Below are 23,164 nucleotides of genomic sequence, written 5' to 3' on the forward strand. Positions count from 1 at the left end.
GCCCGGAATACTGAATTGGGAACTGATGGATAGTCTTCTTCTGTAGTCTGGGGAGCTGGATGAATGTCTGTACAGTAAAGTCTTTCTTTCTGTTGGTGCGACGTAATTGTTGAGGAAAGTCAGGCCTAGTTATAAATTGGTGGGCCGTCATCCAATGCAATGCAGCTTTCACACGACCCTTTTTATCGACCCTTTTTTTCTTCTAGAAGCAGCTGCATTGCAGGGGGGAAGGTTCTGCTCTGCAATGATAATGACATAAATTATGCGTATGCCCGGGACCCTGGCCGCGAAATGCAGTGCTACAATGATATTTTTCTGGTACGGGGAAGGCATTTCTTTGGCTTGTGAAAGGTACACCCGTTGAGGCTGCGCAAATCAGGCAGGTGTGCACCAAGACACCAAGACATGGCTCAGATTTCCTACCACAGAAAACGGTCCGAGGCCTGGAAAGAGATGAAAAAAACCGGCTGTGGGCAAACCGGTCATTTGCATTGCTCGGTGGAATCGGATCACCGGCCTTCCCGACTTTTCTTTAGCTAAGGGAATTCTAGAATGGCATTGCGAATCGCATTGCACTGACACCGTGCATAGTTACCGCTGGTGTGCTCGTATTCTGGTTCAGCTCGTGTGGGGGCATTTTAATGCCGGACGGATGGCTCCATGCGACCGCATTTTTTTCAAGATTCTGAGACAGGCATCTGAGATTTGCCATATGATTTTTGTTTTAGACAGATACTAAGTGAGAGGTACTTATTTACCTATCGATCGGAAGATTAAAAACAGGCCGAGGTTCTAGGCAGGATTAGATGGGATAAGGATACAAGATTAGACATATCAAATCGGGTATATTAATTAGCATTTACATCGATCTCGTGACAGCATGATTCTCAAACACTATGTACACATTTGGACCTCGTTCCGTCGGCCATGCGATCGAGATCCAAGGGCATGCCATCAGAAGCGAAAAGCTTGGCCTTTTCTCGGGCATCTCTAGTATGTGGTTGGGCATATGCAACAGATATACTATAATCCTCTTGCTGACGTCGACGCAATCATGATTCCACTCACGAGACTACCCCGCTTCCGCTCGCGGGACCGTTATTCATATGTTGTTATCCCTCCGACAAAGTATCGTGACCTGGAGGGATTCTTCTCCGGTCCATTTTCGAGACCCTAGGATCGTTTGAGGTAATATACCCCTCCACCCCCAGCTTGCCGCGTTTAAGTGATCAGTTTGTAGCTTCTGGTGTCCGAGCTTTGTCCTCGGGTTTGTCTAACATGCCCATTGCTAAGCGGTTGCCGAGTATCTTGCCTCTCGTGAAAGACTTTTCCCTTGCGACTGTGAATCTTGCTTTAGTTAGTTCGTACTTGGTATAGAAGTCCTGCGGTGTAAATGTGCAGCTGTCGCCTTTGGTTTTGTGCATATGCCCGTAGCCCAGCTGAACGAATAATTCCGGTTTGCAGCCCTCGGGCGCTAATCCGTATATGTTGAGGAGAACGTCAAGCACTCTCTTATTGGCTTCTTTATCCCAGGCATCTGGCACCATGACATTGACGATGTGGAAATTGGGAGGCAAATTTGGGACGTCTAAGACTGAGGCCTTGACGGCGTGTGCGAAAGTACGGCTAAGGTCTCCAGCAATAAGAGATCTTGAGAGTTCAGCAAAGACTTGGTCGACACGAGAGGGGGAGGCTGGAATGAACCAGCCGCCGCATGTGTAGTTGTATTTAACAGCTAGATCCCTCAGTTCCCGGCCTGCAGATTTGAAAACTCTCTCGAGTAGGTATTGACGGGGTCTCCACTCTTGTCCGGCTGCTCGGCTTGCATTGGTAGCCTCATCGGCGTCGTAGGATTGAATTCGCTGAGTGGTCTCCTCCAGAAGATCTTTTGCTCTCGCCGTACAGGTGTAGTTGTCAGGCTTCGACACCGGGTAGCCAGGGTTCGAATTATCTCGCTTTACAAAGATCCAAGTTCCGTCGATCGACTGGTGAGTGGTCGTAGATGGTGGGTATTTTCTTAGGAATTCGTTTAAAAGAATTGGATTCGATGGTCCCTCGAAGACTGGAAGAGTGAGAGCCTTGATACCGGGTATCTCGAGACCGGTAAGGGCACCGGATGGTCTTGGAGGCTGGGTTTCCACCCTCACAGACCGCATCCTAATCCCAAATTTATCGCCGCCGCCGCCGCCAGTAGTATAGTCGATACGAGGCCCTTTTTTCGCAGGAACGGAGATGAGTGTAAATCTGGGGCTTTCCCCAATGGTTGTGACATTAGATGGAGCCAGCTTGGAAGCGGCAGACTCCGTGTTTGGTTCATTCCCCTAGAATATACTAAATCAGCCAAATTGACTCTAGGGTACCAAATTTAGATAGTACTGTTCTTTGTGGAGTTACGAACTGGTATTTTGAAGTGATAGTTGAATTGGTCTATGACCTGATCACGCTTTGTCAGATATCGAATAAGCGGCCTGCCTTCCCCTTGGCTAGCAGTTCCCCATGAAGCTGATGAATTGAACCGCACATGTTGAAATCGAGATTTCGGCGGGCGTAGGTGGGTTATTGGGATACGGACGGTCATATTTGCGGGGGAGGGGTATCGAGGTGTGCAACGGGCTGTAGTGAAGTTGAAGAATGGTGTTGAGGCTTCTAGAAATTTAAAAGATTCGCTTGTTCGGATTTGGAACTTTGCAAACGCGTCTTCAGCACGACCCTTTAAAGACCACGATCACCCAGCGATTGAAATGTCGGCGACAGTAACAGCGGGCACGAAGAGAGGCAGGGAGGAACAAGGGGGGGAGGACGCTCCGAATAAACGGGCGGCATCAGCTGTACCCGAAGACGACGGCGGTAAGCTTCACAGGCGCCGGCGCACAAGACCCAGTATGATTAACAGGTAGTCCTTTGTACAGACAGCTCCTCAGACGACGGTGTCGGCCCTTCCCTTCCATCTGCAGCGGCCGCTGCGAAAAAGAGAAGAACCCTCAAGCATGAAGCTCTATATCTCTCTAACTTGCCGAATCAAACCCGGTACTACCGTTCTCTCATGCACCGTGACAATGTCACTTTTGCGAACTGGACACCTTTCACCGACTTCCTGATTACAACTTCTACGGACGGTGTCATTAAGTTTTGGAAGAAGCAGGATGTGGGGATTGAGTTCGTAAAGATGTTTAAACCCCATGCCGGGGATATCGTGGGTGTGTCGGTTAGTGCAGACGGCAGAAGCTTTGCTAGCTGTGGAGTCGATAAGACGATTAGAATATTCGATGTGGTTACATTTGGTATGGTGAGCGTCGTTTCTAGAGCATATAGATGGACTTTATTAGGGCTCGCTAACTAGCGTTATAGATCTCATCGCCATGTTGACGTTAAAACATACACCGACAGCTATCTGCTGGGTTCACAAGAGAGGTGCATCGATACCGATTCTTGCTGTTGCGAATGAGTTGAATCAAATCCAAATCTTCGACGGGCGAGGGGAGAATACAGAGCCGATACATGAGCTAAATAAGCTACACCGACGACCCGTTAATGCTATGGCATTCAATAACGTGTTCGACTGTGTAATATCATCGGATGTCGGTGGAATGGTGGAATATTGGCAACCGCACGACGACTACGACAAGCCAAGTGGTGTTTTTGAATACAAGGCTGAAACCAATCTTTTCGACTTCAAGAAGGCGAAGTCTGCTCCGACATCTTTGACGATATCACCTACCGGATTGCAATTCGCGACGTTCTCATTGCCAGACAGGCAAATTAGAGTATTTGATTTTGCTAGCGCTAAACTGCTGAGGACTTACGACGAATCAATTGAAACAATAACTACAATGCAGCAGGCAGGGACAGCGGTACAAAAGGTGGAAGATGTGGATTTCGGAAGACGATTAGCCGTGGAGAAGGAGATTGAAGCGGAGTCAGTCAGAAACAAGATTAATGTCATATTTGATGAAAGCGGGCACTTTATTCTCTACGGGTCGATACTCGGTATCAACGTAGTGAATACAGTCACGAACCGAGTTTCGAGAATGTTCGCAAAGGACGAGACCGGAATGGGGAGAGCAATTAACCTGGCCCTCTACCAAGGTGCACCGAAGAAGAAACAAGTGGTTACATTGGACATGGCAGCATCTTCGAATCCACTGCTACAAGAGGCTGGGCTTCGAGATCCAATGCTCGTGTGCACAGCTCATAATAAGCACCGGTTCTATATGTTCAACTCAGATGCCGATGTCAATAAGTCAGAACGAGATATCTACAACGAAAAACCAACCACGAATGCTAAAGGATCAACTAAGATTGAGACAAAAGCGAAGGAGTCCGGCACGGCAGCAATCATCCATACGACTTTTGGCGATATTCATATCCGGTTGTTCCCGGAAGCCGCGCCCAAGTCTGTTGAGAATTTTGTTACGCACTCGAAGAACGGATACTATAATGGCCTGATATTCCATCGTGTTATACCCAAGTTCATGATCCAGGTGAGTAGTATTGTGCAATTGCTTAACCTGAACCCTACTAACGCGAAGAAAAAAAATTGTAGACTGGTGACCCATTTGGAGACGGCACTGGTGGTGAAAGTATCTGGGGCAGAGAATTTGAAGACGAGTTCTCAACATTAAGACATGACAAGCCATACACCGTCTCGTAAGTGCCCTAAATCGATAAATAATATCGATGGTTAATTCCCCTCGGATTACTGATCTAGTTCATTATTTGTAGGATGGCGAATGCCGGCCCAAATACAAATGCCTCCCAGTTTTTCATCACGGTGGAGAAAACCCCCTGGCTCGATAACAAGCACACCATCTTCGGTCGAGCGGTGCAAGGTTTGGACGTAGTTACGAAGATATCACAGGTCCGGACGCACAAAGACAAACCGCTCCAGGACATCCAAATCATCAACATTGAAATAGTTTAAAGCGACATTGCATAGAATGGATACCCGGAAATGTATTATATCTCACGAACATGATATGAAGTCAGATATGCACTAGACCAGACTAAACCGCACTAGCGCACTCAGACACCGTTACCTGATAAAACTTGGCATTACATCATTGCGCCGACCGCCATGCTCATGGACTGCGCGACCATGGCAGAATTGAAAGTTAAAAACGTGGAGCCTTTGATTGAGCAATTGAGTAGCGGGTACGCCCTGTTCTGTTCTGTTCTGTTCCTGAACGATCAACCAGACATTAATAGTCCGCGTCCCGCAGTTGCATGGACTGCATATTTGCCCATATTGAATATTGGGCAATTATACTAGACACGACCCCTCCAACGTCATGCGGGCACATTGGCCGTGCAGCGAATACACGTCGTAGCATTCCTCCCCGCTTTAGCTCCTCTTTTATGCCTTCTTTCCTCTCTCCCTCTCTTTCTCTTTCTCTCTCTCTCCAGCATTACATTGCCCTATCTATCAATCAATCCACCTACTATCGAGTCCTTTCCTTTGAAATTCTGCATTCTGTAGCATAACCATTCTCATTCACTTCACGTCTTATCATAAACAGGATTCCATTCGCTAGGATTCACGACGTCTAGGAACTAGCTTACCGGACGACTACCATTTTGACCGTTACTGACCCTCAGTGAATCAACCATCCTGCGACAACCTCCAGGTTTTACGATACCCGTGTTTTATAATTGGCGCGGGCGTGAAAGCTACTCAATCCTCAAAAACTATCCTTTGAACCAGCAAGAGCTAAACTAATAGCTTCTTGGACTGGGACTTCCGTCTGACACCCTGCTGTCTACAAGACATTGGCCGGAAATTGCTTTTCCAATTATCCATCCCAAGGCCCTTCATCAAGCTCTCGAGGCAGACCGTACAGACCGAATGGACGGAGAAAAGGTCTTCCTTCTCGTCCTCGACGACGCCGGTGTCCCAGACGTCAATGGCACATACATCCGTCTCCCGCCTCCAGTAAAGCCATACACCCTCCGATTCCAGATCGAGGGTACTTCGTCCATCACCAGACAAGGCAGCCTTTGGCTCAATATACCTGAGAAAGGAAAAGAATTTCACCGAGAAAACTACCGAGAGTTCAAGTAAGTACTTGACTCGACTCTATTGAGTGATTTTATTAAGAATTAAGCTAATTATCCGTGTGTTGCGTAGACTCACACCAGACTTCTCACGAAACTTGACGGTTGATGTTCCAATCCACATCGCTGGGTCATTTGGCTACTACGTCACCTACTTCAAGTTACCGGAATGGGACCCTCTCCCTAAGACCCAATCCAATGGGGACGGCAATGTTCAAATGAGAACACCAATATATCACATCTGTGTTTCTCCAAATCTCAACATTAATGGCAGCCCATTGAAGCTCGATAGCTTGGCTCTTATCTCGGCTGTTTCGAAATGGATGGGGCCGCTTTCGAACTGGGAGCCTCAATTGGCTCGTATCAGTGATAGAGGATACAATATGGTCCATTTCACCCCCATGATGTGGCGTGGAGAATCAAATTCGCCATACAGTATCTATTCCCAGCTTGACTTCGACCCTGAAATCTTTGGGAAGGGCAGTGATGGCGTCCAGGCAGTCTCCGCCATCGTCAATTCGATGGAGGAGAAGCACAAGATTCTATCTCTGACCGATGTTGTCTGGAACCATACCGCAAACAATACTCTTTGGCTTGAAGAGCATCCCGAGGCAGGGTACAACTGCAAGACGGCGCCCTGGCTTGAGCCTGCCTACGAGTTGGATACCGCATTGTTGGCTTTTAGCAAGAACCTCCGCAAACTCGGGTTTCCAACAGACTTCAAGACTACTAGTGATCTCCTCCAAGTCATGGAAGGTATCAAGACGCACTGTATTGGCGCCACTCGCTTGTGGGAGTATTATGTTATCGATACTGAACGTGATACCGATGCTGGTATCCTCGCCTGGGGTGCAAAGAAGTGGAAGACCCTCGATGTCGATCCCAGTTGGCCATTCCAGCAACAGGCTCGCTACCTTGCCGAAAAGGGTTTGGTTGGGAATGATAGGTTTGGTGAAAGGTTCCGTCGAAATATTGATCCTGAGGTTGCAGCCGGTCTCCTTCATGCACTTTTCGGTGAACCTTCAGCAGACGAGGACGAATACGAACAACAAGAGGCCATACTCCGAAAGGAACTTGCCAAATTCCTTGACGAGGTCAACTTGCCTTTGTACAAAGAATATGATGAAGACACTGAGGAGATTCTTGAGCAACTTTTCAACCGTATCAAGTATGTTCGAATCGACGACCATGGCCCGAAGCAAGGCCCAGTCTCAGATGCATCCCCTCTCATCGAAACTTATTTCACGAGACTGCCTTCCAACAAGAGAACCTCTAAGTTCGACAAGAAGGAGCTCGCTTTGGCCAATAACGGATGGATCTGGAACGCCGATCCTATGATTGATTTCGCTGGCCCTAGCAGCCGTGCCTATCTGCGTCGTGAGGTTATCGTCTGGGGCGACTGTGTCAAGTTACGTTATGGCAAAGGCCCACAGGATAGCCCCTACCTCTGGGAGCATATGAAGCAATATACAGAACTCATGGCTACGATCTTCCATGGCTTCCGTATCGACAATTGCCACTCTACTCCCATCCACGTTGCGGAGTACCTCCTAGATGCCGCTCGTCTGAAGAGGTCTGATCTGTACGTCGCTGCTGAGCTGTTCTCCGGTAGCGAGGCAAAGGATTATATCTTCATCCAAAGACTTGGAATCAACTCGCTCATCAGAGAAGCCATGCAAGCCTGGGGACCCGGAGAACTCTCAAGACTTGTCCACAAGCATGGCGGAAAGCCAGTCGGAAGTTTTGAGCAAGACCACGTCAAGAATGAAGGGGACGGCGAAGTTCGTAGAGTCACAGCAAGCACAATTCATGCTCTCTTCGCCGATTGCACTCACGATAATGAAACTCCGGCCCAGAAGCGTGTTCCACAAGATACTCTTCCAACTGGTGCTTTGGTATCCATGTGCGCCTGTGCGACTGGCAGCGTCATCGGTTTCGATGATATCAACCCCAAGCTCTTGGATGTCGTTAACGAGAGGCGTGTCTATAACACGGATGATGCAGCTCTCCGAGATGGTGGCATCGGCTGGGTCAAGAAAATCTTGAATAACATTCATGCTGAAATGGGAAACAAGGGTTATGATGAGACGCATGTGCATCATGAAGGAGAATACATTACCATCCATAGAGTCCACCCACAGACCCATGAGGGGTATTTCCTCATCGCTCATACTGCCTTTAGTGGGGGCTCTCACAGAGGGGACTTCAACCCTGTTTATCTGATCGATACCAAGGTGGAGAATATCTTGAGCGTTAAGCTCACAGTTTCGAACAGTGATAGTGATCGCGCCAGTGTCTTCAGCGATCCAAACCTAATTAGGGGACTTCCTTCCAAGGTTGAAAAGTTGTCCACACCTAATATTCGGGATGAAGGCAACAATACCGTAGTTACTATTCCGGATGAGTTCCCACCTGGTTCGATCGCTCTCTTTAGAACTTGGATCCCAACGATTGACCGGTCGGTTGATCTTGACAAACTTGCTGTCTCCGATGCCACGGAGGCTTTCAAGAATGTTAGCCTGACAGACCTCAACTTCATTCTTTATCGTTGCGACTCAGAGGAGCGTGACCAAAGTGATGGAAAGATTGGCGTTTATGATGTTCCCGGCTCGGGGCCTTTGGTCTACGCAGGTTTGCAGGGCTGGTGGTCGGTTCTGAAGGAAATCATTCGAAACAACGATCTCGGGCATCCACTTTGTCAACATCTGAGAAACGGCACCTGGGCATTGGATTACACCGTATTCCGCCTTGAAACTCTTGCCGACCGGGGCTTCGACGGTCTTCGAGCCCCAGCAGCTTGGCTAAAGGAGAGATTCGATCACATCAAGAAGTTGCCGAATTTCTTGGTTCCTCGATATTTCGCTCTTGTCATTCAGACAGCTTACGACGCTGCCTATGACAGAGCTATCGAGCTTTTCAGTCCGAATATCAAGAACGGTCACGAATTCGTCAAGTCCCTCGCGCTGGTCTCCATTCAGATGACCGGGTTCATGAAGAGCGCCTCGCTGAGCCCCTTTGAGCAGACTCCATCAATGGCTGCTGGCTTGCCCCACTTTTCGAGTAGCTATATGCGATGCTGGGGCCGTGATATCTTTATTTCGCTCCGTGGCCTGCTCATTGCCACTGGCCGTTATGACGATGCTAAAGCCCACATTTTGGCATTCGCTTCGGTTGTCAAGCACGGTATGATTCCCAACTTGTTGGCATCAGGCACGAACCCAAGATACAACTCTCGTGATTCCGTCTGGTTCTTCCTTCAAAATATTCAAGACTATACCAAGCTAGCGCCAAATGGAATTTCCATCTTCGACGAAAAAGTCAAGCGTCGTTTCCTTCCATCCGATGATACTTGGTTCCCCTTGGATGACCCACGAGCGTTTAGCAAGGAAAGCACTATTGGAGAGATTGTTTTCGAGTGCCTCCAGCGTCACGCTAGTGGTATGAGCTTCCGAGAAGCAAATGCTGGACCAAATTTGGATTCACAGATGAAGGAAGCTGGGTTCCAAATTGATATCCATACCGACTGGGAGACTGGTATCATATTTGGTGGAAACCAATGGAACTGCGGTACCTGGATGGACAAGATGGGTGAAAGCGAACGTGCTGGCAATAAGGGTGTTCCCGGAACTCCTCGAGACGGTGCACCTATCGAAATTACAGGTCTGCTTTTTAGCACTCTCCGATGGGTTGGTGAATTATCCAAACAAGGCCAATTCAAGTGGAAGGGTGTCGATATTATTCGAAACAAGTCTGTTACTTGGGAGGAATGGCAAGAGAAACTCAAGTCAAGCTTCGAAAAGTGCTACTACATTCCGACAGACGCAGGTGACGATAGTTGGTATGATGTCAACCCCGCTGTCGTCAACCGCCGTGGTATCTACAAGGACTTGTACAAAACTGGCAAAGAATACGAAGACTACCAGCTCCGACCTAACTTCCCGATTGCAATGACGGTTGCCCCTGAATTGTTCGACCCAGACCATGCCCTCGGTGCTTTGAAGATTGCAGACGATGCCATTCGAGGCCCAACTGGCATGGCGACACTTGAGTAAGCTTCATCCCTATCTACATCTGAGAACTACTGCTAATAATAAAATAGTCCAATTGATAGCAATTATCGCCCATACTACATCAACTGGGATGACAATGACGACTTCCTGACTTCCAAGGGTAGAAATTACCATCAAGGTCCGGAGTGGCTCTGGCCCACTGGATTCTTCCTTCGAGCTTTCCTCCACTTTGATCTGCTTAGAAAGAAGACCCTTCCCGAGAAGATCGAGACCTTCCAGCAAATCCATCGTCGCATTCAGTTGTGCAAGAAAATGATCAGCGAGACACCGTGGGCGGGTTTGACCGAGCTGACGCAGAAGAACGGCGAATTCTGCGGAGATTCTGTGAGTAAATCCATTATTTTTAAACGGCTTACCGGACACAAAATACTAATCGAAACATATAGTGTCCTACACAAGCTTGGTCATCTAGTTGTATGATCGATCTCTTCCAGGATGCCTCCGTTATTGTTTCGGACCCAGCTTAGCAAGTGGGTAAGAATACAGGATTCGGAAAGTTTCGACGCAAGTTCAGCAACGCCACCAAACCATTCCGCGGGCACCAATCACAAGACGTCGACGGAGCAAATGATTCCAGCCCCGAACAAACGTTTGGCAAGCACAAATGGAGCATAGGGATTGGTCTTGGTTTTTTTTGGTTTATATGTTTTTGGGATTCTCGTTCGGTTGCGCTTAAGACGGATCACAGCGCATGCCATTAGAAATGGGTAGTATTAATTATAGACCGGACTACCTATGGTTGTAGATACTGGTCTTCTCTTTTGGTTCTTTGGATTTGATGATTTGGCATGGTTTTTTTGTTTTGTTCTCTTTGGGCCAGCGACTGGTGCTTAAACGACACATGATGCTCAGCGAACAACAGGCGTCAACGAATAAAAATGGCATGAACCCTCTTTTCGGGCATTGAATCTCGAGTTAACATAAGCAGTTGTAACTTGGCGATGTTTGATCCTTCAGAGCTCAGCCGTAGATATCGAACTTCAAACTAATTAAGATTAAGAATTCCTTCATGAGTCACGTTAACGTGAAGCTGGTCGGCCAAATGAGAGCCTTCCATTAGCATCCACCCCCAAACTATATCATACCGCTCCGACTTAAAGCCCCAGTTGGACTTAGACCTTTGAGCGACTTTTCCCAGGATTTGACAGCACCCAATTCCCACAACCGACATACCAGATCTAGAGGGATCCCCAGAGCCGAGACTGGAAGATATCTAGGATCTAGCAACGCAAGATTTACAACAAAATCAGCCATGTCCACGTCGAATGCTAGGAGGGATGTCGCCGAAAACGAGGCTCCAGCTTCGGTAACTTCGGTGCCGTCGGACGAGGGTGTAGAAACAATCGATGCGGGAGAGGGACAATCCGGTGGTGTAGTTATGGTGCGAGGTGATATATTTGCTGCGCCGGCGAATTCCGTGCTCATTCGTAAGTCATAGCTGGATATTTCATGGTGTTCGGGGAAGTTCCCGTTCCCGTTTCTAACCTTTCACAAAATAATAGATGCATGTAATTGCCGAGGATCGTGGGGTGCCGGTATTGCTCTTGCTTTTAAGCGGTTGGTACGATATTACGATATCAAGATATTTATATAACCCTGATTTATTGATTTAAACTCATAGTACCCAGCAGCTTACGGAGTTTATCACACCCACTGCACCAACGTCTCAAACCCCTCTTCGCTATTAGGCACCACGCTTCTAATCCCACCTCAACCAACGGATCCGAACGGCCACTGGATAGCATGCCTCTTCACATCGGTATATTACGGCCAAAGAGTCGATACCCCGGAGAACATACTTGAAAACACAGCATCATCATTTGAACATTTACTAAACCTTGTTGCGAACAAAGAGGCCGGAAGGAGGACGGTTGGGGAAATGCATGCTTGTAAAATTAATAGCGGAAGGTTTGGGGTTGAGTGGGAAAGAAGTAAGGGCGTTTTGGAGGATGGGTTGAGGGGGGATGGGAAGGGGAGGGTGGTTTTTGCTTACGAGTTTGAGGAGGAGGGGGGGATTACGGGCTCCCGCGGTGGAAGGGGGCATAGGAGGGGGAACGGACGAGGTGGTGGGAGGGGACGTAGGGAACGAAGTAGGGGATAGTTGGAGAGGGGACCGCGGACTTTGAGGTTTTGATTTGGGCGGGGCGAGGAGTGGTTTTGGTTATAGGATAATATGAATTCGGTTTGAGGTACACGCTCTTAATATAATATATCAGCAAACTAATTAGCTAAAGTACCGGCCGCAGCTAGCTTCGCAGTATCCAAAGGTTCAGGTACAGGCGGAGATTCCTGACGCCTCGGGCGAAAAAACAACCCATCAACCATCAACGAATCCGTAATATTTCCCGATTCCAGGTGCGAAAGACTATTCTTGAAATAACCGTCAAGTTCTGCCCCGGCGAGAGTTTCACGAAGTAAGTGATTGTTGCGGATAAGTTTCTCTTGAAGGTGTAATGGATCCGGCACAAGCACTGCCCGGGAAGGTTTAAACCGTTCCAATAGGCCCATGGCCGACTTTTTTGAATCCTTGGAGTGACGATAGTATGCTTTTCTAACACTCCTACCGTCCGTGAATTCCCTCCAATATCGTATTTTACCCGTATTCTCCTCTTCCTCGGGGTACCGACCTATAGTTATTGGGATTTCTGGGAGTTCCTCCCATTTTGTTGTTACGAGGGTTGTATTCGGTAAGAACTTGTCTCTGCATATACTCCTCAAGACGTCCATGTATTCTAGGCCGTTAAGTTGAAATCCATTTTTCTGTGATGGATTGGAATCCCATGGATGTGAATAATCCAGTACCCCTTTGCGAGGAAATCTGCCATCCCATGGAGGGTTTCTGCGCCCTTTGTGGCCGAATCCGGGGTATCGATTAAGTAGATATTTGTGAATGGGTCGGGTTCGCAGCGGTAGACTTTTGGTTCTTCGGTACCTGGGGTCATAATTGCCAGTCAGTATAATTGAGTCTTAGATAGGGTGGTTCGGGCTCTGCTCGTACCTTTGCTCTTTTTATCGTCTGGCTCGTAGGGCCGCAACGTTGGCGAACATGATTGATACGTACGTATTATAATGATTGGCCACCGGACGCATGTGCATAAGACGATGACTCCCCGCAGCTGAATTCAGCCCGAAATATGTGGCCTCGCATGCACCTGTGGTATCTCCTGCCGTGCATAGATCATATTTACAATGATCGGATCCGCGTCAACTTGTTAAAAAAAATCGTGACAGGGTAAAATACAGTTTCCAAAAGCTTCAATAATCTTCTAACGGAAATTCCCAAAATAACTTGAAGCCAAATGGACTAAGGATCAATTGGTGAGTACTGTAATCGATCGTAATCTGCGTTGATTCTGTGGTATTCTGGCCCGGGTCCATTTTTATCAAGCGACTCTCGCAGTTCGGAATTAACTAAGCCAAAAATTTGTCTTGAGATTTTTTTCAACCCACACCTCCTCTCTTCCCGACAAGCTCCCTCGATAGCATCACAGCTTCAAAGCTTCCTCGGGCCATCAAACCACATACCGGTCCTACTGCTGCCAGAAGGCGACTTTGATACACCATGGTACGAAACAACCCTTCTCCATCGTCCGGGTAGCAATCAGCACAGCTAACATGAAAACCCCCCGAACCAGGCACCCACCAAAAAACGCACCTCCATCCGCGCCAAAATCGCATCCCGTTCCAAAGCCACCACTAGCTTCGCCTCCCTCGGTGCCGCCTTCTCCGAAGATGGAAATGACAATACCCCATCGGAGATATCCACAGGAACTGTAGACCCGAACCGAACCTATCAACCCACCAAACGAGCGAAACAACAGGCAAAACATACTTCCTTCCTCCACCGTGTCGCCTCAACCGGCCTCACAAACTCCTCCGGTATCAAAAAGAAGTTAAAACGTGGCCGTGGGAAGGAAGCTAAATCTCGTGGGAAACTTGTTACTTCGTTATCGAGTCTTGCGGATGCTTTGCCGGATTTTGAAGGGTTTGGAGGTGGTGGTGATGATGGTGACGAAGAAGCTAGCGGTGTTTTGGCTGGGAATAAGATGATTGGAATCCCGGGATTAAGTGATGTTAACATTACGATTGCGAGGACCAGGAGTGGGAATATTGCACAGGAGGGGCTGCCGAAGAAGATGACGAGTTTGGGGACTAAACGGGGGATGGGCAAGAAGAAGGAGAAGCTGGAGATGGCGGAGAGGGATAGGTTTCAGAAGAATGTGGCGGTTATGATGGGAGATCAGACGTTTGGGTTTGGAAGTGCTAGTAATACATCGACCGAGGGGGCTTTGGCTGCTGGCGGGGAGGGTAGTTCCGCTAGTGGGGCTGCATCTGGATTGCAGGCTTTGAGGGCCTTTATCAACCGGAACATGGCTATCCAGAAGGCTTTGTAAAGGCTCTCTTGAGCGGAGGTTGGTTATATTATACGATGATTGTCTATTTAGCGGGTCCTTTGGAGTTTAGGCGTATTTGAACAGAGGTTCTACATTCATTCATCTGATTGAGATGGTATTATCATACGTATCCCGTAAGCTTCATATTTCAAGAACAAAAGTTCATTCGCAATTGAATCCGTCTGCCTGATTCCTCCTCCATACTTATTCTAGACTACATTATAAATGAGGGTATCACTATTATTTTTCAACCCAAAACCCCATCGAATCCCATATGCCATCATATCCTGATCGTTGTACACAGAAACCTGAACATAAAATAACCATGAACTCCTCCATTAAAATGATAAGAAAAAAAGACAAAGACAAAGACACCATATGTGACTATTGCATGCCCTCCGCGAGACCTTGACAGAGTAGATGATATTGGTGGTGTGGCGGCCGTGCCTTAATCCTCCATTGCGACTCTCAATTCAAGCCTCTCCCCCGCTCGCCCAGCTTGCTTCCCCATCATCTTCCTCCTCAGCATGAACCACTCCTTCGAAACCCAACTGGTCTCCTTCCCGATCCCCCCATCCGCCGCCGGATTCCTCACCAACCAAAACTCCTCCCCATCTTCAGACCACATCACTTCCACCTCCCCTTCCAATCTCTCATCTTCATCATCATCACCTTCTCCTCGATGCTCATCAACACCATCATCCAAAACCACACACCCACTCATCTCCACGTCCACGTCCACCATCTCCCCGGGGTACAATCCAGCCCCTCTGAAACTCCTCCTCTTAATAACCACAAATCGTTGAAATTCACCTTCAACGCTACCAACCGGTCCATCTCTTACAAGAGTTCTGAATTTATTCCCATTCCCGGATCCGGGGAGTTGGTATACCGCTGGTGATTTATACGGTAGATTTGTTAATTCATCGGGGTCTTGGTAGGAATCCGAGTCGTCGAATCCGTCGTAGTCATCGTCGTCTTCAAGTCCTTCTTCTTCGTCGGCTGCATCGTCTGAGGAGTCCTGGGTGGTTAGGTGTAATTGTGCATTTGTCCAGAATTGTTCTACCATCAAGGAGTTTCTGGCGGAACGTGCGGATTCGGGGTTTTCGTAATGTTCTTCGTCGTCATGGTCATGTAGCGAGCCTCGACTGCTGTGTAGGCTGGATCCGTTGGATGTTGGAGGAAATCTGGGTGTTTCGTTCTTCCCGTCGGAGGGATGTGAGAAAAGTTCGGACTTTTGGAGGTAGGCGATTAAGTAAGAGGGTTTTAATCTGGGGGCTTGTGTGGAGTGAGGGTGTGAAGATTGTGGGGGGACCGTTGGGTCCAGGTCGTCGGTCATCATCGCAGGTCGGTGGTGGCCAGGCTAGCTAAGTAACCAGCAGACGGATAGCTAATTAAATCCGTAAATCCGAATAAAGGTGAAGTCGATATAGCTATCTCCCGGTGGCCGCAAGTCGGAGCAAGATAGACAAATCAATAGAAAAATGCTGATTCGAATTCCCGAGGTCGAAGGGGAGGGCCGGACAATGAACGTGGGAGGAAAGCCGCAGGTTTTATAGATTCCATTAACGTTTTACGTTTTTTGGCGTGCACTGAAACGGAGAAAAAACAAAAAAATTTTGAAGAGAGCTCGGTGGGCAAATCACCCTAAAGGCTAACATTTTCTACCCGACTACGTGACCCATTTCGAACCCATGCTATTGAAGATAGGAGGGAGCTCAAGACCTCAAATGGCGTATTGGATAATTCTCAATATCGATGTCATGGTGCGTTTGGTTTTGAACGGTTATACAAGTCGAATCGTGAATTGTGACGATTCTTGCAAACCGACGTGGGACAGGATAAATCGGCATCGTGTTCACATTGCAAGGCTAGCCACATCACATCAAACAGGTACAGGTAGAGTCATTCTGAACTACCTGTTCCGGTTACCCCGTAGCTTCCCATGTAGTCTGTATGGATGTAAGTATGTATGTTCATGTTTGTATGTTTTGCTTTTTTAATCCCTTTCGGCGGGTAGGAGGTGCTATTCACAAAGTCTTTACTCAGGAGAGTGACTTTAAACAAAAAGAAGAAAAAGGAAATAAAAAGGTGATTTGCACAGGGCGGGCTTGTTAATATAAGTATATGACAGTTTAAAAAAAAAAAAGGAAGAGGCATCAAAAGGAGGAACGGGGACAATGAAGTTTCTAGTATTCACAATGTTTCTTTCAGACATCACAATCAACGGAATAGTATTTAGGTAAATACGGAAAACCGTCTAGTGGAGATCCTTGGGAGGGCTGTAGACCTGTTGTTTTGAATAATATTAATATCTGATTCCAAATGCGATTATTGTCGCATGGGATCGAACTTACAATCTTCCTGGTCTTCAGCGGTGCCCACTTGTACTTCTTAACCCAGATGCTGAGGGCCAACATGACGGTAGTGATGGCCAAAACCTTCATACCCATCTTCTTTCGCTCGTCCATCTCTGGCTCGGCAGCCCAGTTCAAGAACTCGACGACGTCCTTGGCCATCTGCGATGTGGTCGCCGGGGTACCATCCTCGTACTCAACAATGCCGTCGTAGAGGACACGGGCCATGGCGATACCTGCGATAAAAATGACCACATTAGTATACTCCCATCGGTCGATAAGTCCAATTGGAAATAGTGAGCCGTACCGGTGCCAGGGAAGTAAGGGTTGAAGTTCAACCCAGCTGGAACGGATGCACCAGCCGGAGGCTCATCCGGATAACCAGTCAAAAGCGAGAAGATGTAATCGCAGCCGCCGTGACGGCCCTTAACGATCAAGCTCAGATCTGGCGGCAAGGCACCCTGGTTGGCAGCACGGGCGGCCTCGTCGTTCGCATAAGGCGCAGGAATGTAATCCGACAGTTTACCAGGGCGCTTTTCAATATCGCCATTGTCGTTCGGTTCATCGTCATACTCGCATTCTTCGGCCATGGCTTTGGCTTCATCGACAGTGTGAGAGACACCGACGAGAGAGCGCCATGGGACACGGGAGAGGGAGTGGCAGGAGGCGCAGACTTCACGGTAGACTTGGAAGCCACGGCGGAGACTAGCCGAAAATGTTGGATTTAGCAATTGCGTCGCGAAGAAAGCAAGATTCGGGAGAATACTCACGCCTGGTGGTCGAATGTGGTAAGGAAACCTGCATGGGCCCATGGGTACTTGGTAGGATGAAGACTATATCGAACCCGAAGCGATATTAGCACATGCGGAATTTATATACCACGGATATCCGGCCAATGTCGGCCACAGCTCCGTAGTCTTCAATCGTATCGTCGTCAGAGTTTAGAAATTGGCATCGTACCCTTCTTCAGCCGGTGACAGGGCATGTACTGTCGGTCCGTACTGATAGAAATACCATCCCGAGGAAGCAATAGCCGCAGCGGTCGCAGCATATGCAGCCGCCGTTAGACCGGACTGGGAAGCTTCAGAGCCGGCTTTTGAAGCATCGGTGGCATTTCTCTACAAGCCAATGTTAGCCAATTGGAGCTGAGATGTATCGATATCCGAAGGGAACAGCCCCTCGGAGGGCGGCATAGGATGGGTGTATATATACCCGTATGGTCTGTCGGATGGGAAGGGATTTCGAGAACCGCGAGGCCTGACGGAGGCAGTTTCGCGAGAACATTGTGACTGACGGCAAGGACAAGCCGGAGATCGAAGAGGTCGGAAAGGGAGTCGGCCGCAGCCCTGGATTGGCGGAAGGCGACGAGGAGGTCGAAGTGGGATGGGAGATATCTCTGTTGGAAGTGGGCTTTCTAATTGGGTGTTGACGTTCTTTCGGTATGAAGTCAGTCCACACTGTTTTCGCCCTGCAAAATTCACTCGGCCAGGTTTTGGGCTTGGAGGGGTCAAGTTTAGCCGACCCAGTTACAAATGCCCCCTTCTGATTGGCTGGCCCTGCCGATGGGCCTATCACATTCCGCTATAAATTTATATAACTAAAGGCTTGAAAACTTCAATGCTTTTGTATTTCATGCTATCTATGTCGATATTGATATCGATATCCCTTTTTGTGACGGAAAGGAAAGGGAGAATATAAATCACTGTCCGTTGGTCTGTTTGCTGAGCAATTCTCTCCTCTCCTTGACCGAATTCGCCAAAACATCCAGGACGGCCACGGTATCATCCCATCCCAAACAACTATCTGTAATGCTTACACCGTACTTCAATCCCGATCTTCCTTCATCGGGTACCTTTTGGTTGCCTGTATTAAATTTTGTTAGTAAATACTATTCATGTAAGGTAGGAATCGGAAAGGGAAAGAAAGGCATACCTTCGTTGATATTACTCTCAATCATAACACCCATGATGGCAGTCTCGCCGGCAGCCAGTTGCTCCGCAATAGCATTGGCAACCTTGGGCTGGTTCCTGAAGTTCTTCTCAGAATTGCCTATTCTTTGAATTAGCACGGCCTCTTCCCACCGATCTTCTATACACGGTAATATCTTACCATGACTGCAGTCGACCATCAAGTTTCCTTGCGTGTTGGCTTTCGCCAATCTCTCCTTCACCGTAGCGATACTCTTCGCATCATAGTTGGTTCCAGTCTTGCCTCCTCTCAAGATCACAAAGCAATCGTCATTCCCAGTAGTACCGACGATAGCGACAACACCAGGCTTTGTAACCGAAAGGAAGTGATGCTCCCCTCTCGCTCTACAATCGTAGTCAGCATACTATTCCCTCCCCTAGGCTAGGTAGGCAATCGCAAACGGGTTGTACATACGCTCCAATAGCGTCAATGGCGATATCCAAGCTCCCGTCGGTTCCATTCTTGAACCCGACCGGGAAGCTCAAACCACTTGCCAACTCTCTATGCAATTGACTCTCCGTCGTTCTAGCACCAATAGCACCCACACTCAACAAGTCGGCCAGAAATTGCGGGCTGATAGTATCTAACATCTCAGAAGCAATCGGCATTCCCTTCTCCGTGAGTCTGACGAACAAGTCTCTTGATATTCTCAATCCCTTGTTAATTTGGAAACTGCCATCGATATCTGGATCATTGATAAGACCCTTCCAGCCGACTGTTGTACGAGGCTTTTCGAGATAGGCACGCATAACAATGAGGAGTTCATTCTTATGTTTCTCTTTCTCTTCGAGAAGGCGGTCGCAGTAGACCCGAGCAGCTTCTGGGTCATGGATGGAGCACGGACCGACAACGACCAGAAGGCGCTTCTGTGGGTCCCGGCCGTGGAGAATCTGAACGGCCTCTTCACGGCCTTTTATAACGGTATCTTTCGAGGCTGGGGTCTGACAACATTCGTGAAACCATTAGCTCTTGTTCCGAATGGAACCGCCTCCCCCTTTCTGAGATTTTAACATACTTGAGGGACCTCATGTTGTAGCAAATCCGGCGGCGTCAATGGATTGTCTTGAAGTAAGAACCAGTCAGCACCTACGCCCCGCCTGGTGCAAATACACCCGATCCAGGCATTTTGACAAGGACTTGAAGTGAATTTCGGCCTGTGATATCGCTCCGGAAGACGTACATCCTCGAACTATTCACCATCCATCGGTATCCAGTTAGTAAAATTTCAATCTTCATAACCCATACAATCACTAGACTTTAAACAGAAGGAGATTTAGCATAGAAACACACTTACTTCTCCAGTCTTCAGAGTTGGTCTTGTCTCCAACATGCTTGTTTTCAATGTAGAACTGGTATGGACGTTCAATTTAGCATGTTAGTTTGGTCCTGAACTTTCAAGTTGTTTATTTTGTCAACATTAGAGTATAACGGCCGGGCCGTTTAAATGATGCTCATGCTAAGTTATATATATAGATATAGAGTTTTCAATCGTGTTGCGCGATGCAGCAATCAACAGGAAAGGGAAGGACGGATTCATACGGTAGCCATTACGCCTGCTTGCTATGGAATCGGCCCGCGAGTGTATACTCGAGTAAAGAACGGTTGAAGATGTAATGACGTTAGGTCGGTGGGGTCCGATATTTAAATGTAAATGGTTTGCACAGCTTGATAATGAAAATGTGTGGAGGTTTGGAATTTCGAATTCTGCAAACTTCGAAGAAGAATCAAGGACACCAGTTAAAATTAAAAATCCGAGTGTGGTTGCGCAGAATCAACGATGGTACTACAATGTACCACCCAAAGGCATTATGCAATGACTCGAACCTAAAGAGAAAAAAAAACTTCGTTTTAGCCTCCTGCTCCCCGAACCTGCCCGAGCTAGGGCCAATGGATCATCTGGTCCAGATAGCCAATGCGAACGAACCAACCGACAAACGTGGGGCCAAACGGCCGGATCCTACACTTTCGCTGCGTCGGAGGGGCCCTTGCACATAACTCCCCGCCGGTATCGCAGGGGTATGCATACCTGCTGAAGAGCCTAGGTACTTCTTCATTACACATGGACGCTTATGTAAAGGAGCAGTAGTTGTATATATAAGTATCATTATTATCATTACCTCTATTCGTCCGCATAGGGACGTTCTATAAATGTTTAAGTACTAGAGCCATGCAACCAAGCAAGCTATGATCCTCAAGCCATATTTCCGCGCCAAAAGAAGAGCTCAAATCGCGAATATTTCAAAAGACCAGTGATCCCGCTTCAAAACTCCAGATTTGCCTCCTGCAAGCCACTATGCCACAATACCACTACCTCTTCCTTCCGACGACCTTAGCAACGGCGGATCGGATCACACTACCCGCTTTCTCGCAATCCTTCTTACTGAATCCGGTGGATACATAAACCTTAATCACCATAGCTGGATTCCAGCCGAACCACTTTGGTCCTTTGGACATCCCTGCCGGCAAAGCTATTCTCTTTACTCTGGTAACCAAAACACCATTGGCAAGACACTCATCAACAACGTCCTGTGCCAAGCGATCCTGCTCATCATCCGACATTGCCCGCTTTCCGTTCAGCTGAATTGAAATGGCCGGGTTAAAGAGCGAGGAGGTAATGGTCAAGGTATCAGTCTTAGCCAGGGCAGCGTGGAACGTCTTGATATTCTCACGAAGCGGGGTAATGAAATTCTCCGGGTTCTCTCGGAGCATCTTGATAACCTCGGAAACGGTAGTGGCGAGCATAGCAGGTAAGGCAGCAGAGAAGACGTAGGCGAGGCCGGAGATACGTTGGTGGTGAACAATTTCCTTGGATCCACAGCAGAAACCGCCGCCTCCAACGAAGGTGGTGGCGAGGGTACCAACAATCATGTCAACATCGGTGGCAGGTAGGTTGTAGTATTCCGTAAGGCCGCGTCCGGTGTCACCAACAACACCGAAGGAGTTTGTTTCGTCGAGAATAAGGCGGTACTTGTACTGGAACTTGAGTTTCACCTGAAAACCACGTTAATACCTGTTAGCGTGACTACCTTCAATGTGCCTTTGACGGGATAACTCACAATTGTACCCAAATCGGCAACATCACCACCATCTTCAAACAAGGCCTCGGTGACAATAAACCTTCGAGTCAACTCCCGTCCTCTGAACTCCCTCTCAACCTTCTTCAAAACCTTCTCGAGATCTTCCATATCGTTGTGCTTATACCATCGGATCGTACTTCTGCTAAGCTGCAAAGCCTTTTGGGTAGCAAAATTGACCTTTTCGTCGACAACAATGATATCTCCTCGCTTTGCAAAAGCCGGAATCACAGCACTGATGGTGCTGAATGCCTGAGCGTATACAATGCATGCCTCGGATCCGATAAACTCGGCAATATCCCGTTCGCAGTCCATGTGCACATCTTGAGTACCGTAAAAGCCAGGGGGCCCGCAGGGGCCGACACCGTAAGTTCGAAGAGTGGAGATCGCAGATTCGGCGAGGGCAGGTTGGTTTGCAAGGTTGAAGAAGTTGGTAGAGGCGAGATTTGTGACGGTTCGTCCATTGGTGAGTTTAACCTTTGGGCCAGTGGGTCTAGTGTTTACTGTCAGCAAGCAGACTACGTATGCTAGAAAACCGAAGGGATAGCCAAGTACCCTGCAATCACGGGTGTCTTGTCTATTTGCTCCTGCTCGAACTCTGTAAGAGAAGCAACCAATGGTTCCGGCGTCCAGTCCTCGATCAATTCATCAACTTCCTAGAGAACCCGAGCCGTGTGAGCACCAGCACTCCAATACAACCTTCACAACGGTACGGATTTCAACATACATCAGGTCGAAGCTTGACAAAGTTCTTCTTCTGAGTCGAGTACTTCGGCGCCAGCAGATACTGTATCGCAAAGATAACCAAACAAAGTTCAATCACGGATCGTGCCGGATCGTGCTGGTACGACATCTTGATGTACCGGATCAAGATGGCAGAACCCGGTATCCGGTGGAATTGAACGATTGCCATATCGCGGATGGTAACGAGAAGGGCGAGAGCATCTTGGTAGTCCATGTTGAAGATTTGCGAGGGTGATGAAAGTGGAGAGGACGTCATGTTGGCGGTCATGATATAAATAGGGAAAGGTGAGGACACCTTGGGAAGTCGACAGCCTGCCACGGAAAAGTGTGAAGGTTTTAAAAGGAGGAAAAGGGAAGTCGAAGCTGTCGGCTCAAAGCGTGGCCGGCTTGGCACAGTGAGAACCACAACACTGTCAAAACACCACAAATGACCCACGGATGTGGATTCCACCCGATGGTCTCGAGTCTATTATATTGATTATTTGTGCAGTGGGTATTAAATATAG

The 23,164-nt window shown here is 48.1% G+C and overlaps 9 protein-coding genes across 11 annotated transcripts; 4 read left to right on the forward strand and 5 right to left on the reverse strand.

Moving 5' to 3' along the window:
• Positions 1-1,229: 1,229 nt before the first annotated feature.
• DFL_008883 (uncharacterized protein) lies at positions 1,230-2,578 on the reverse strand (the record flags this gene model as incomplete). Its single annotated transcript, XM_067638680.1, has 2 exons — positions 1,230-2,321; positions 2,399-2,578. The coding sequence occupies 2 exons, from the start codon at positions 2,576-2,578 to the stop codon at positions 1,230-1,232; spliced, it is 1,272 nt and encodes a 423-aa protein (XP_067486545.1).
• A 163-nt stretch (positions 2,579-2,741) lies between these two features.
• On the forward strand, positions 2,742-4,921 carry DFL_008884 (uncharacterized protein; the record flags this gene model as incomplete). The annotated part of the gene is made up of 5 exons (XM_067638681.1): positions 2,742-2,847; positions 2,910-3,281; positions 3,349-4,481; positions 4,544-4,647; positions 4,723-4,921. 5 exons carry the CDS (start codon positions 2,742-2,744, stop codon positions 4,919-4,921), a joined length of 1,914 nt encoding a protein of 637 aa, XP_067486546.1.
• A 921-nt stretch (positions 4,922-5,842) lies between these two features.
• On the forward strand, positions 5,843-10,588 carry DFL_008885 (uncharacterized protein; the record flags this gene model as incomplete). Its single annotated transcript, XM_067638682.1, has 4 exons — positions 5,843-6,054; positions 6,125-10,099; positions 10,151-10,445; positions 10,508-10,588. 4 exons carry the CDS (start codon positions 5,843-5,845, stop codon positions 10,586-10,588), a joined length of 4,563 nt encoding a protein of 1,520 aa, XP_067486547.1.
• A 785-nt stretch (positions 10,589-11,373) lies between these two features.
• DFL_008886 (uncharacterized protein) lies at positions 11,374-12,222 on the forward strand (the record flags this gene model as incomplete). The annotated part of the gene is made up of 3 exons (XM_067638683.1): positions 11,374-11,548; positions 11,624-11,682; positions 11,743-12,222. 3 exons carry the CDS (start codon positions 11,374-11,376, stop codon positions 12,220-12,222), a joined length of 714 nt encoding a protein of 237 aa, XP_067486548.1.
• A 1,461-nt stretch (positions 12,223-13,683) lies between these two features.
• Positions 13,684-14,515, forward strand: DFL_008887 (Ribosome biogenesis protein Slx9-like; the record flags this gene model as incomplete). Its single annotated transcript, XM_067638684.1, has 2 exons — positions 13,684-13,686; positions 13,757-14,515. 2 exons carry the CDS (start codon positions 13,684-13,686, stop codon positions 14,513-14,515), a joined length of 762 nt encoding a protein of 253 aa, XP_067486549.1.
• Positions 14,516-14,963: 448 nt separating this feature from the next.
• Positions 14,964-15,854, reverse strand: DFL_008888 (uncharacterized protein; the record flags this gene model as incomplete). Of its 3 annotated transcripts, none has more annotated exons than XM_067638687.1 (1): positions 14,964-15,854. In XM_067638687.1, one exon carries the CDS (start codon positions 15,852-15,854, stop codon positions 14,964-14,966), a length of 891 nt encoding a protein of 296 aa, XP_067486552.1. The 3 variants fall into 3 exon arrangements, with proteins under 3 accessions (XP_067486552.1, XP_067486550.1, XP_067486551.1); XM_067638685.1 differs by having other exon boundaries at positions 14,964-15,584; XM_067638686.1 differs by having other exon boundaries at positions 14,964-15,260.
• Positions 15,855-16,775: 921 nt separating this feature from the next.
• On the reverse strand, positions 16,776-18,156 carry DFL_008889 (uncharacterized protein; the record flags this gene model as incomplete). Its single annotated transcript, XM_067638688.1, has 6 exons — positions 16,776-16,805; positions 16,873-17,108; positions 17,180-17,577; positions 17,643-17,705; positions 17,833-17,990; positions 18,085-18,156. 6 exons carry the CDS (start codon positions 18,154-18,156, stop codon positions 16,776-16,778), a joined length of 957 nt encoding a protein of 318 aa, XP_067486553.1.
• Positions 18,157-18,571: 415 nt separating this feature from the next.
• DFL_008890 (uncharacterized protein) lies at positions 18,572-20,388 on the reverse strand (the record flags this gene model as incomplete). Its single annotated transcript, XM_067638690.1, has 8 exons — positions 18,572-18,735; positions 18,805-18,921; positions 18,982-19,184; positions 19,255-19,781; positions 19,856-19,902; positions 20,021-20,029; positions 20,135-20,189; positions 20,380-20,388. 8 exons carry the CDS (start codon positions 20,386-20,388, stop codon positions 18,572-18,574), a joined length of 1,131 nt encoding a protein of 376 aa, XP_067486554.1.
• Positions 20,389-21,147: 759 nt separating this feature from the next.
• Positions 21,148-22,914, reverse strand: DFL_008891 (uncharacterized protein; the record flags this gene model as incomplete). Its single annotated transcript, XM_067638691.1, has 4 exons — positions 21,148-21,831; positions 21,897-22,407; positions 22,470-22,570; positions 22,642-22,914. 4 exons carry the CDS (start codon positions 22,912-22,914, stop codon positions 21,148-21,150), a joined length of 1,569 nt encoding a protein of 522 aa, XP_067486555.1.
• Positions 22,915-23,164: the final 250 nt, after the last annotated feature.

Source organism: Arthrobotrys flagrans (genome assembly GCF_004000055.1).
Source record: "Arthrobotrys flagrans strain CBS H-5679 chromosome Unknown unitig_1, whole genome shotgun sequence".
Taxonomy (NCBI): domain Eukaryota; kingdom Fungi; phylum Ascomycota; class Orbiliomycetes; order Orbiliales; family Orbiliaceae; genus Arthrobotrys; species Arthrobotrys flagrans.